The sequence below is a fragment of the Nematolebias whitei genome, chromosome 8 (assembly GCF_014905685.2).
Source record: "Nematolebias whitei isolate Nwh7 chromosome 8, NemWhi1, whole genome shotgun sequence".
Taxonomy (NCBI): domain Eukaryota; kingdom Metazoa; phylum Chordata; class Actinopteri; order Cyprinodontiformes; family Rivulidae; genus Nematolebias; species Nematolebias whitei.
Window position 1 is genome coordinate 9,473,677 of NC_056505.1, and position 12,974 is coordinate 9,486,650.

The 12,974-nt window shown below is 39.5% G+C and overlaps 1 protein-coding gene across 1 annotated transcript in view; it reads right to left on the reverse strand.

Moving 5' to 3' along the window:
• Positions 1-2,814: 2,814 nt before the first annotated feature.
• The window catches only part of LOC119413206 (serine/threonine-protein phosphatase with EF-hands 2), an 11,752-nt gene continuing 1,592 nt past the window's right edge, over positions 2,815-12,974 (reverse strand). Inside the window, exons 3-17 of the mRNA XM_037680240.1 lie at positions 12,488-12,615; positions 12,358-12,412; positions 12,101-12,276; positions 11,178-11,292; positions 10,787-10,833; positions 10,146-10,312; positions 10,035-10,071; positions 9,254-9,403; positions 8,836-9,171; positions 7,697-7,882; positions 7,478-7,620; positions 6,131-6,237; positions 5,607-5,767; positions 4,540-4,627; positions 2,815-3,527 (exon numbers count right to left, since the gene is read on the reverse strand). Coding sequence (XP_037536168.1) covers positions 3,274-3,527; positions 4,540-4,627; positions 5,607-5,767; positions 6,131-6,237; positions 7,478-7,620; positions 7,697-7,882; positions 8,836-9,171; positions 9,254-9,403; positions 10,035-10,071; positions 10,146-10,312; positions 10,787-10,833; positions 11,178-11,292; positions 12,101-12,276; positions 12,358-12,412; positions 12,488-12,615 — 2,150 coding nt within the window. The 3' untranslated portion in view covers positions 2,815-3,273. The remainder of the gene's footprint in view (positions 3,528-4,539; positions 4,628-5,606; positions 5,768-6,130; positions 6,238-7,477; positions 7,621-7,696; positions 7,883-8,835; positions 9,172-9,253; positions 9,404-10,034; positions 10,072-10,145; positions 10,313-10,786; positions 10,834-11,177; positions 11,293-12,100; positions 12,277-12,357; positions 12,413-12,487; positions 12,616-12,974) is intronic.

Below are 12,974 nucleotides of genomic sequence, written 5' to 3' on the forward strand. Positions count from 1 at the left end.
ATATAAGAATAAATGCAGATAAGAGATTAAAACCAAATAGACCAACAAAGTTAAGATTTTCAAAAGAGCTTATTTACAATAAGAAACAAAAACGCTACACGTTTTTATTAAAATGTACAATAACCGCTCTCTCGGTCAAAATGTACGAGTGGTTTATTTTTTAGCTAAATTTTATTCATAAATGTACAAATTTCATCTTCTTTAAAAATAAAAAAATCAGAGTAAAGTTCCTATTTGCTGCTATCTTGACTTTCCTTTAAATACTCATCCTGCTAAGGCACCAGAAACGTTCAAAGTACCGTGCAAAAGTCTTCAGCCACCCCAATATAATTCGAATATTTAGCTTCTAAAGACTTGAGCAATTGTTATTCAGAGTTTCAGAAGTTCTCTAGAAGGTTTTGTTTTCAAGGGCAGACCTTGTACCTGATGATTGTCAGAGGAATGTTTCATTTTTTTTATATTTGAACCAATTATTGTTGAAACAGTCAGGCATGAAAAAGGCCCCTGAACATTCCCGCGTTGACAAAATGACATCATTATAAAGAACTGATTATAATTTAAAATATTTTGTCTTTTTGTTGAAGCAGTTTGCTACTAACACTCAGAAAGTTTTTTTTTTTTTTTAACTGATTCTCTGAAAATATTAAATATCAACAAAGTGGTTAAATTGAAAACTGACCACACAGAAGATGAACAAAGGCAGGATGATCTCTCAGGTCCTGTTCACCCCATTTCTTCAAGACTTCATTAAATAATAAACTGTTCGTCTTCTACTGTGACTAGTTTTAGACCTTTTTAAAAATTATTTTTCCCCTCACATTTTTAAAGAAAAAAAACTGATGTCAGAAACTGAAAATTAGAGAAAAAGAAACAAAAGTGCAAACATTAAAAATCAAAAAATAAAATAAAAACAGCCCCAGAAACCCAGAGGAACTGCTGCTGCACGTTACGTTAAAATATTAAAATAAACTTCAGGCAGCTCGGTTGAAAAATGGTGAGAGCTGCGGCCGCACAGCAAAAAGGTTGCAAGTTCAAAACCCAGCTGTGGCCTTTCTGGGTGAAGTCTCCTCGTGCATCTTTCTCCAGGTACTCCAGTTTCCTCCCACACACCAAAACCATGCAAGTAAAGTTAACTGCTAACTCTAAAATGCCTTTGTCTCGGTTGTCTACATGTGTCCCAGTGCTGGACTGGTGACCTGTCCAGCGTGTCCCCGCCTCTCACCCAATGACTGCTGGAGACTAGCACCAGCTCCAGACCCTGTAGCAGGTAAAAAAAATGGACAGGCGACGGAAACTTTACATCCTTGAAATTATTATCACGAGACTTTTGCACAGTCCTGCATTTGAGGTAAATCAGTGCTCTGGACAATTTGATCAAATAATATGAATCCAGTTGAGTTTGTAAAGTTTATATAGTCTTCAGAACAAGTAGAAATTTACAAATGTCACATTCTGAAGCTAAGCTAGCAATAAAAAGATTACCTGTACACTGGTTTATATGTATGGGTCATATTCAGAGGATATTGACTTATTTAGAATAAAACCAATAGAAACATACTGCAGTACATTCATTGTTTATATGAGCTGCTTATCACACTATTTAATTTATTTCCCACCTTATTTTATAACAAAACTTAATCTGATGATCAGTGACATTTATCGCCTGCTAAATAATCAAATCTGTTCTAAAGATGGAGTCATTTTATTTTGTAACGTCTGAGCTGCTGCATCAGGAGCTGGAGTTTCCTTTACTGAATGTAACCATATTTATATCAGGATAATCAGAATATTTTCTGTACATGAGAGTTATTTATTTGAAATTGACAGTGTGAAATGGTGAACAGAGGAAGGAATGTAAAAAAGTTGACTATCTAAATCAATGGTTCCCAACACTGGTCCCTGAGGAACACCGTCCTGCATGTTTTAGCTGTTTCCCTGCTTTGACACACCCGATTTGAATGATTTGGTGATAAACAGGCTTTGGCTGAACTTGAGGAAGAAATTAAATCACTGAATTAGATGTGTTGAAGCAGCTAAAACATGCAGGGTGGTGTTCCTCAGGGACCAGGGTTGGGAACCACTGGTCTAAATTGAACCTAATTAGACTTTTAGAACTGAAAAAGTAAATGGTTTAAGGCTTTAAACAAATAGTTTAACTGTTGAACGAATAAAAATATTCAAGTCTTTGAGGTTTTTGACTGTTTGCTTTATTTATTTATTGTTATTTTTTGAGTTATGGACATTTTGATGGTAAATGTTCGTATTTTCTAAAATGAACAACTAAAGGTAAAAAAAAGCAACATACACCAACTCTTAAATTATGTTTGACAAAAGAGAAAATAGAACTATTTTATGGTTATAATAAAGTATTTAACTTTCAAGTTAGTTTGTTGGGATGTTCACATTTTTTCTGACATTCTGACAAAAAATAACAATAATTAAACAAAAGAATTAGGAGGGTTATTCTCGTTTTAATTAAAAAAAAACGGGAACTATAGCTTGTCGTTCTGTAAATAAAATAGTTTCTTGAAAAGTGTTTGTTATTTTGTTTTATTTGTAGTGCCAACGTAAATGTCATAACTTATTTGAAATGTTTAAATTAAACCCTTTTTTGATTTTTTAGAGAGAATAATTGGAGTTCCAACACAGAACGTGTTTTATTTGTTAAAATACATTTATTTGATTTCAGTGTTTGTCCTTTATAAACGATTCAGTAAAAATAAAATCTGACTGGGACCAATAAATATTTCTTATTTGATAATCATGATGCATTCAATAACATATTTTAAATACTGTATTTTTTATTTATTTTTACACATTTTCTCAGGTGCACAGTATTTATTTATTTACTTTTATTTGCATTGTTTGTGTATAAATTGAATTATTGATCAGTTTGAGGTTGTTTTTTTTAACATCTTGAGGCAACATGCAGGTGTCGCTTTACCGAAAAGAGTTTTTCATATCACAACTAAACTTTTTTTTCTTAAAATACAACAACCAGTAAAAAAAAAAAAAAAAGTTAGTTTTAAAGAACAAAAAGAACAGTTAATTGCATCTCTTGAGTTTTACGGCTCTTCCTCCGTCAGTAACTCTGCTGCTCATTGTTCGCCGTCAAACACCATGACCTCTGACCTCTACATAATCCCTCCTGATCCACCCAGCTGTTGCTCAGCAGCATCCTGCGTCTTCTTGTGCGTCATCAGAGCAGCTCGCGTCGACTGTGGCTCCACCTCCAGCCGAGGCGTCCGTTTTCAATCACGGCCCTCCCTCCGCTCAGACGTCAGGGTTGCCCTCCAGCTTGGTCAGGTCGGACGTCGTGACCATGAACATGCTGCGCCCCCGCTCCAGGCGGCTCTTCTTGTCCGTCAGCCGGAAGGCCTCCATGAACTCGTCAATGTCGATGCTGCCGTCATGGTTGCTGTCGATGGTGACGGCCAGGCTGGAGATGTCCTCGTCTGTGATTTCCATTTTCAGGTAGACGCTCAGGAGCTTCCACGTCTTCCGGAAGTCCTCCACCGTGATGAAGCCTGAAGAAGAGGAGAGGGTTAAAGGTTAAAGAAGGGATTGATAATAAAAAAAAACAGAAACGCTGCTGAAGTTTGAAGTGGGTTTGTGCGTTGCAGATCAGTCTGGGGAGGGAGGAGTAGATCAGTGGGTTAATCCTCCTCAGGCCCGAGGAGGCCGTGACCTCTTTCACGTGCTGCAGGAGGATTAACGAAAGCCAGAGAGACGTCATTTAAACTCAACAGGTTCCTGCCAAACCTCCACCGAGCTAAAATAAGCTTCCAGATTTAAAGCTACAACCCAAACCACTGAGAAACGTGCACAACACATCAGGCTTCATTATAAATTAAAGCGAAGGACGTGCGCACATTGGTTCAACATACTAAACCAAGGGTCCTCAAACTTTTTGGGTTCAGGGACCCCCTCATAACCCTCGTGTTTATTAAATCATTCTTTCAATTTGTTTCTATAATGCAATGGAAATATTTGTGTAACATAAATACTCAAGACCTGCTCTTTAATAATGGTAATACAATTTTTATACTTATAGACATGGGGTATTTTTCATTCATGACACACTTAATAATAATTTAAAAAAAAAAGATTTCAACTTCCAAAAATGACAGTTTTGAGAAAATGAACAGCATCAAACACAACTTTCAAACTTTACCTATAATGAACATAAATGTATCGCCACTTCTTCAAATTATTACAGAAAACTCTTTACATAAAACTGAACAGAATCATAACAGCAGTAGTCATAGCAACTAACAGGGCTTAGTTTGTAAACCGACAGACACCGGAACGCAAATAGAAGATGGGTCGTGGGGGTCTGGGGGGGGAGGGGGGGTCCTCCCCCAGTAAATTTTGAATAAAATAGATGTGATTTTCTGCATTTTGGTGAATTTTAATGGTTTGTTAAACATCTACATGTTTGTATAACAAAATTTAATAAATTTCGGACCCCCAAGCACCAGCTCGTGGACCCCCAGGGGTCCGGGGGCCCCAGTTTGAGAACCACTGCTTTAACTTTACCTGAGTTGTCGGCGTCTATGATCCTGAAGATGGTCTCCACAGTGGAGCGGTGGCGGTACAAAGTTTCCAGCAGACTCTGCTCAATGTGCTGCAAGATGACAAACAAGTCCCGGTCTGCGTTTTGTTTACTTGTTTTTGACAGTTGTTTATTGTTGAATCAACATTCATTTATTTATAACAAAGTCCATGCTCAATAATCCAGGTATGCAATCCAACATTTTTCAGTCAGGTCATCTGGACAGTTTTTTTTTTTTTTTTTTGTGCTGAAATGTTTCGCCTTCGATCCAGAAGGCTTCATCAGTCAAGGAAACGCACAACAAAACTGATTCTTCCCGCAACAGCTTAATCCAAAGTGGAACAAACCAGTTTTGCTTGTGATAAGATGGTCCATCTTATCATTTACATTAAACTATTGAAGATAAACAGTTTGAAAGACATTAAATAGCATTGTCACACCAGTCAGGTCATTCTCAAAAATATATTTTTAGAATTTGACTAATTTCAGTGCAATATCCATCATGGTTTTTTTTTTTTTAAGAAAAATGGATGACAAAACAAAAATAACAGATCAGGAAAAAATATCCAGCAGAGGAAAGCGTATTAAAAATAAAAATGAGATCAACTCAAGCAGCGATCCGGCAGAGATTATAAAACGTTTGCACGTTGCTGTTTTGTTTTCAGGATTGTGGGTTTTCATCTTTTTGTCTTAGTGAGCTTTACTTCCTGTTTACTTCCTTTGTGCACCTCAATTTGTTCCTGCTGTTTCCTGTTGGCACTACTGCTTGGATTTTGTTTTTGTTGTTGTTTTTAGTAAAACGATAGAAAAAGGCAAAGAAACTTTTGAGTTTAGGTTTACTCATTTTACATTTTTGGTAAAAAATACAACATACTGCTGTAGGACAATGGTTCTAACTGTATAACTCGTTTCAGCACCACTAAGGTGTCCGTTTTTTGTTTACTTTTTTACACACTGCTAATATATAAACCTATAAACTATGCAAATGTACTTTTGTGGATATTTAAAATATCACCTATCATTTCTCTAGACAAAGTTGATGCTTTCTTACGTCGGCGTTGAGCCCCTTGATGGAGAGCTCGTTGAACCAGTCGTGGTAGTCGATCATGCTGGACTTGGAGGAGACCAGCTGACAGAAAAGAGTCCTCCAGGGCAGATTCAGGTGCATGACGCTTTCCACCGCAGAGACCCAGTCGTTCAGAGACACCAAACCTGACAAAGATCAAAGGTCACGTCGGAGGAAAACCTTTGATAGTTTTTATTTTGAATATTTAGCTTTCAATCTTCATGTTGTGATTGCAACGTGAGTGACCTCCACTTTTAATAAAATAATACTATATTTGAGAGATTATGAACTATAAACTCCAACATGGCTGTTTAAATCACTGAACTTGTTCCAGCTGAGGTTCCTGTGAAACGTTGGTCCTGAATGGGCATTATAAAGCTGAACAATTGACACAAAGGATCTGAGTTAGGTTTCTCTGTATTGGACACTGTACTCTGAGATCTGCCAACAAATCAGCCCCTGATCTGCTGAGGACTGAATGGTTTTAGGAAACGCCAGTCTGCGCTCACCTGTGTTCTTTGGGTCGAGCTTTTTAAAGGCACAGATGAGGTCAGACTTGTGCGCAAACAGCTGCTCCCGCAGGACTTTCAGGGCTGAGCGCTCAGTTCGCCCAATACTGCAAATGACAGCAAACACAACAGACGTGCAGCGTAAGTGCAGCGTGAATGCTTTTTGCTGAAGAACAGCTGAAATTAGTTAAAAACATGCTGAAATGTAGCTGAAATGGGAGAGCAAGCCTGACTTAGCAGGAGAAAGCAGAAAGAACACATATTTGCTGAATTAGGTTTAAATAAGCAGAAATGACCACGAAAATTAGGAAATCAGCTAAAAAATAAACTGAAAACTGCAAAAAATAGCTGAAAATTTGCTGAAAATGCAGAAACTACCAGAAGGAAGTGGAAGGAGCTGAAATTAGCTAAAAAAAAAAGTGAATTTAGCTGAAAAAGCTAAATTTAGCACAAAACCGCTAAAAAGTAGCTGAAATAGCAGAAAAAGCTGAAACTTGCAGAAAAAACTGGAAAGGAGCATAACAAGGTGAAATGAGAAGAAATAAGTTAATTAGGCTGAAAGTAGCAGAAATTACCAAGTAAAACTAGAACGTATCTGAAAACAGCTAAAGTGTTAAAAGGTAGCTGAAAATGTAGAACAAGCTTCAATTAGCATAAGAAAGTAGAAATAACACATTTGCCCGATTAGGCTGAAAGAAGCAAAAATTAGCACAAAAAAGTGGAAATTATCTGGAAAAAGCTGAAATTATCAACAACAAACAAAATAAACAAACAAAAAATACATCAGAAAAGTAGTTAAAAAGCAGAAAAAAGCTTAAATTACCAGAAGGAAGTGGAGAGTCAATGGACAACTCCACGGAAAACTTACTGTGGACAATCTGGTGGACAAAACGTTTGACGTTTCTGTTACTCAGATGTGACGCTGGAGCAGAGACAAGGTTTTAACATAGGTCACCTGTGACCTTGACCTTTGACCCCATGACCTTGAAATCAATAGGGATCACCCTTGACCCATGAGGTGTCTTTATTAAATGTGAGTAAATAATTTATTTCCTCATATATATAATAACTTTTTTGATGCTTTGGGTTTTTTTTTACATTTTCTGTACATTTTTGTTTTTAACGAGAAGAAAGAGTTTGATGGGATTATTTTTGCCTCCACTTCCTACATGTGTCCAGTTTCACTACTTTTTTTTGTCTGTCCAAACAGGTGTCACTTGTAAATGAGTCTTCGAGGCTCAATGTGATTTATCTGTCTAAATAAAGGTTGAATTGAATAAAATGAAAAACTGTAAAACAATAAAAATCCAGATGTTGCAGCTGAGTCCTTCCTGACAGCATCTGTACCTCTGTCTGGCGGTGAGCTCTCTGGTCAAGCTGGTGGCCTGGTACTGGATCACATAAGGCACGAGGTCCGGGCCCACCTTCACGTAGGCCCCCCGGTTGCTTCCAACATCGTAATAATTGGAGGCCGAGAACAGAGTGAGAACCTGCAGAACGTGGAGGAAACGTTCAGCAGAACTGATCAGAGCAGATGTTTTGGAACAAGCTGAGGTCCGAGCTCACCTTCCGGTTGTGGCAGAACTCGTAACCCTCCTGTTTGCACTCGTGGGAGCGGATGATGAGCTGCATGTTGTGTCGGTTCAGGAACTCCTCGGTGACGTCGGGCCCCCAGTAACAACCACCACCCCTCACCTCGTTGGGCACGCAGCCGTCCTGGTTCATCGGGTCGCTCCACAGCAGGTCCAGAATCTGGAGCCACAAAAAGAATCCCTGGAGTCGTTCTATATGCAGATGATCATTAAATATACCATCAAAAACTTGTGTTCCATTTTTTCTCTCACTACTATTGATCAGCTGACTGATCTGACACCACAAACATGGAGGTGAAGGCAACATAATAAAGAGGTAACAGAGTTTGACAGGCGTCTAAAATTAAAACTGCAGGAACCTTGATTAAAAAAGTGGCACTTTTAGCTTTAAATCATCTTTATTGTGACACTTAGCCTCTAGGGTTTGATTACTTTTAGCTAGCCTTTTGTTAATTTTAGCTTTTAGCTTACCGTTGCTACTTTTAGCTTCTAGTGTTTTACTACTTTTAAGTTTTAGCTAGCCTTTTGTTACCTTTAGCTTTTAACCAGCTTTTTACAATGTTTAGCTTCTAGCTAGTGTTTAACTACTTTTAGCTTGCCCTTTGCTACTTTTAGCTTCTAGCCTATAGCATTTTACTACTTTTAGCCACTGTTTTATTTGTTTTATATAGCATTTTGATATTTTTTGGCTTTTAAATCCTTTTCAAACCTTTTGCAACTTTTTGTTTTTAAACAGCTTTTTGCACTGTTGCTAATTTTAGCTTACCGTTTGCTCCTTTCAGCTTTTAGCTAGTGCTCTGGTGCATTCAGCTTTAAAAAGACAGTTTTGGCTGCTTGTTACTAAACGACAAAGTTGTTCAACTCTCAGTATTTTGACAGAAAACACAGTTTCACTCATCTGTTTTGACGTTTTACTCTTTTTTCCCCCTGTCCATTCTGTTTTTTGGCCCTTTGGTTGTTTTTATTTAAAAAAACAAAACAACTTTTGTCACATTTATTCTGCCAGGTGAAGATGCACATCTTGAAGTGATGTGACTTTTGAAGTCGTCGTTAAACAATGAGCAGTCAGGAGCTTTTGTTTCCTTCAACATGAATGAAAACTGTCTTGGTTACCAGTCTCCACTCCTCCTTGGCGTTGTCGCTGCTGATGGAGTCCGTGGACGTGGACGAGTCTTTTTCGGTCCTGTTGACTGCAGTTTGGAGCAGGGAGTCTCTCCTCTTGTTGCTGTCCAGCTTGTCCTCCATCTTCACTTTGATGCGTCCAGAGAAGTCCTGCAGCGAGCGGTTCTGGAAGCAATCCCGCGCTCCCAGGGGTTTGGGATACGAGAGGGAGGCTCGACGCTGGTAGACCCTACTGGTGCTCCAAACATCGTCCTCCAAATCGCCGTCAATAGACATCCCCGTCGAGCTGCTGTTCTTCTTCTTTGGAGGCCTCAACGCTGAGATGTACTGGAGGAGAAGCACGAGGAAAGTTTAAAAGTCTGTCAGCAATTTCAGTTTAAAGAGTTTGCCTCGTGGTGGTGGTCCTCACGCTGTGTCTGTCCACTCTGGCCAGGACACTAAGGTCCGTGGTGTCGGAGATGCCTCCATGGAGGACCAACACCTTCTGATCGATCACGGTCGCCAACGGCAACCAGCTGAAAATCTTCTGCAGCAGCTTCAAGATCCGCTTGCCATGAATCTGAGAAACGAAATCGAACAAACAAACAAAAAAAAAGGGAGGTAATTTATCTCAGATTGTGTTATTTATCCCTTTGAGACAAACATATGTTCTTGTATGTTGAACAACTGGCAGATTTGTGTGCATGAGCACAAATTCCCCCACTTTTTAATGAAACTTTCAAGAAATAATCAATGTATTTACCTCTATACCTGAGTCAACCCAATTCAAGATGGCTGCCATGGCTAATCAACCTTAGCCAAACAATTTATCTTAAACTCTGGAGTGACAGAGCTTTAATTTGATTCATATTTAACTTATCCCTGCCACCTGTAACTTCAGTTTGATAGAGGATTTTGTCAGTAAGGTAAAACTGCCAGGAATTTGATCAAACTCTGGATATGTAAAGTTTTAAGAAGCACTTGTTTTTTGTTTTGGACCTTTTGACCTCCCTGACTCGTCAGGAGGCAGATGTCCTGCAGTGATTCGCTTTAATGACCTTAAATCCTCTTAGCCGACAGAAGGAGTGACCGTCGTTCTGTGCTGTGGATGAGGATGGAGCGTTTCATCAGGCAGGCGACAGAATCACAGCTTAGCTTCTTCCTTTTTTTTTTTTTTTTTTTTTGATAAACCAAGCTGTCAACAAACTCACCTTGTATTTAGTCAGCACCTCCTTCGTGAAGCCGTACCTTCAGACACAAGCGAGGAAGCATGCGTTGGTGTTATTTAAAAACGGCTCCATGTTTACATGTATACGTTTTACCTCAGGTTGATTAAATGGTCCTCGTGGTTGCCTCTGTTCAGGTAGACGTCACACGGGTAGACGAGCAGGAACGAGAACAGGATGAGGAGGATCTCAATGGAGTCTTTGCCTCGGTCCACAAAATCTCCATTGAACACGTAAGGCCTCTCCAGAGATGGCACGCCATTCTGAGCGAGGAACCGGGTCAAATAAAGCAACATGAAAACGAACAATCAGGACCTCAGAGAAAGATAAAAGTGGGTTAAAAACACTGACTTTAAAAAAAATAAAGGAATCAAAAAGAAACATTCAAGTTCATTTAGGTAATTATGTAAAAACAACTCCTTCTTGAGTGCAATGTGTTTTAGAATAAGCCCTCTGTTTCTTATTTTTATTTAATCTTTATTTATACAGATTTAACCAATCATAAGTGCTGAGATGACTAGGGAAAGTTTTAAAACCAGAAAACTCAGAGTACGTGTTGAGGATGACTCTCACCCCAAATCATGGCTCAATACCTGTAAAACTGTCTGAGATGGAGCTCTTTTTGCATTTGCAAAGTTTTCATCAACACGTTTTCTAACGCGACAGACACAATCACACAGAGATATATCAAATGGAACAGTGTGGCCTTTAAACATGTAGTTTTTAGAAGAGCTAACCTTGTAGAAGATCAGCAGCAGGTCCTCCAGCTGTCCGTGCAAATCACCTGAACAGAAGGCAAGAAAAATGAACGTTTAGGAGCGTTCCTTGGTTCAGAAAACAACAATAAAAGCTTTTTGTGTGATATACTTGTGTTTTAAAGGCCATTAACTATATTCTTATTTAGCTTTTACAGAATCCAATAAAGTTAAAGCTTTGTCATACAAAAAAATCAGAGACAATTTTAAATAAAACGATTTTTAAAAAAAAAAAAGCTTCCATTAATTAAGAACAGTAACAGAAAACTAAAATGTAATCTACAAAGGACTTTCTTCTTATGTTTCTAACATTTTTTTAAATTTATTTCCCTTGTTTCCACAATCTGTCAGAGATCAGCTGATCTGATCTTACCGCAGACTGTGATTTCTTTGCTTTGGCAGGTGGAGATGCGGTTGATGTTGGGAAACATCCGGAGCAGCTTCCACGCCTCCAGGAGCAGCTGGAGGACGTAGCGCGAGTGCAGCTGCTACTGAGAGAGAGACGAGTCAGAGGGAAGGCCTCAGACACACAAACATGGAACAAAATGTTTGACGAGGTCATTTTTAGTTGTTTTTCACAGCTTTGTTTGCTTGTTTTTGGAGAAGACAGCTTCTAAATGTTAAAAACTGGTCAGAAAACGTAGAAACGAGCCGCTTCTGATGATTCCTGTGAACGTGAGTTTTTCTGGGATTTGACTAATTTCTTCCTGTTTCTTTTTTGAATGATTTAAATAAATGTAACTACACTTAAAGAGTCTCAAAACCATAAAAAATGTTGGACAACAAAGAAACTCCTGGGTCCGGGTACGTAAAGTGAGCCCCGCTAGATGTTCGGAGGAGATGCAGAACCACACCAAGAAACACAAAACAGACACAAACTACACCAATACAGTTTGTGGCTCTTGTTTTGCATCAGTTTGTGTTAATTTATAATCGTACGTATTTTTTAGTGTTTCATAAATACTTTTTTCCTCATTAAAGTAATTTTGTATTTACTTGTAGCCATTTTAATCCTCTTTTTTGACATTTTGCATTTCTTAAAAGCTACGTCGAACCATATTTTGATCACTTTGCATTTGTTCCGTCATCTTTTAACTGATTTTCATTCTGCGTACTCTGTGTGCTTTAGCCTTAGCTCTCTCTCTTTAGTCTTGGATGCTGACTTTATTCCTCGCTGCACCTCCAAATGCCCCCGTACCTCTTTAACGCTCTACACCTGCACCTCAGGAGCCCATTCAGACTTATCTCCACACACAAAGATGCTGTTTGAGTCACGCCTCTCTTCTTTGCCCCTACTTTCTTGCTCCTGAAGGCCTCCAACAGTCCGACTGCCTGCTCCACCGTCAGAGGAAAGGTGAGATGAGGCCCTGAGTACACCTCCGGCACCTCGATGTTCTTGTAGCAGAAGTACCTCTCCCATTCTGCATCCAAACAGACTTCATGCTCTCGGAATATGTGCGAGATCAGATTTCCTGGAAGATGTCAGAGTCAAAGGTCAAGGATTCAGTTTGTAAAAAGGAATAAGAGATCTGAATCGTTGTGGAGAACCTTACGTTCACTGTTGGATGGAGTGAAGTTGTCCATGAGGTAGCCGAGGAAATTATAAAGCTGCACAGGACAGAAGGAGGAAGTTAAACTAGAACATGTAAGAAGCAGACTGGACGTTGGGCTGAGGGGTCTCACCTTGATCTGGGCCTGTTCTCCGGAGTATTCGATGGACTGGAAGATGTGCCAGGTATATCTCCGTCTCATCTCTGTGCGGGCGACGTACTGACGGTACCATCGTTGAATCAGGATAGCAGCTCTGATGGCTGCAACACACAGCGCAGATTTCAAACTGGAGTTTGTAAAAGGTTTAAAATGTTGGAACCACCTCAGCCAGTTGAGGTGGTTTGGGAATCTGGTAAGGATGCCCCCTGGGCGCCTCACTATAGGGAGGTGCTTCGGGCATGTTTGACTGGGAGGAGACCCAGGACACGCTGGAGAGAATATGTCTCTCAGTTGGCCTGGGAACGCCTCAGGGTCCTCCCAGAAGAGCTGGAAGAGGTGGCTGTGGAAAGAGATGTCTGGTCCTCCCTGCTCAAGCTGCTGCCCCGAGACCCAACTTCAGAACAAATGGAAGAGGATGGATGGATGGATGGATGGATGGATGGATGGATGGATGGATGGA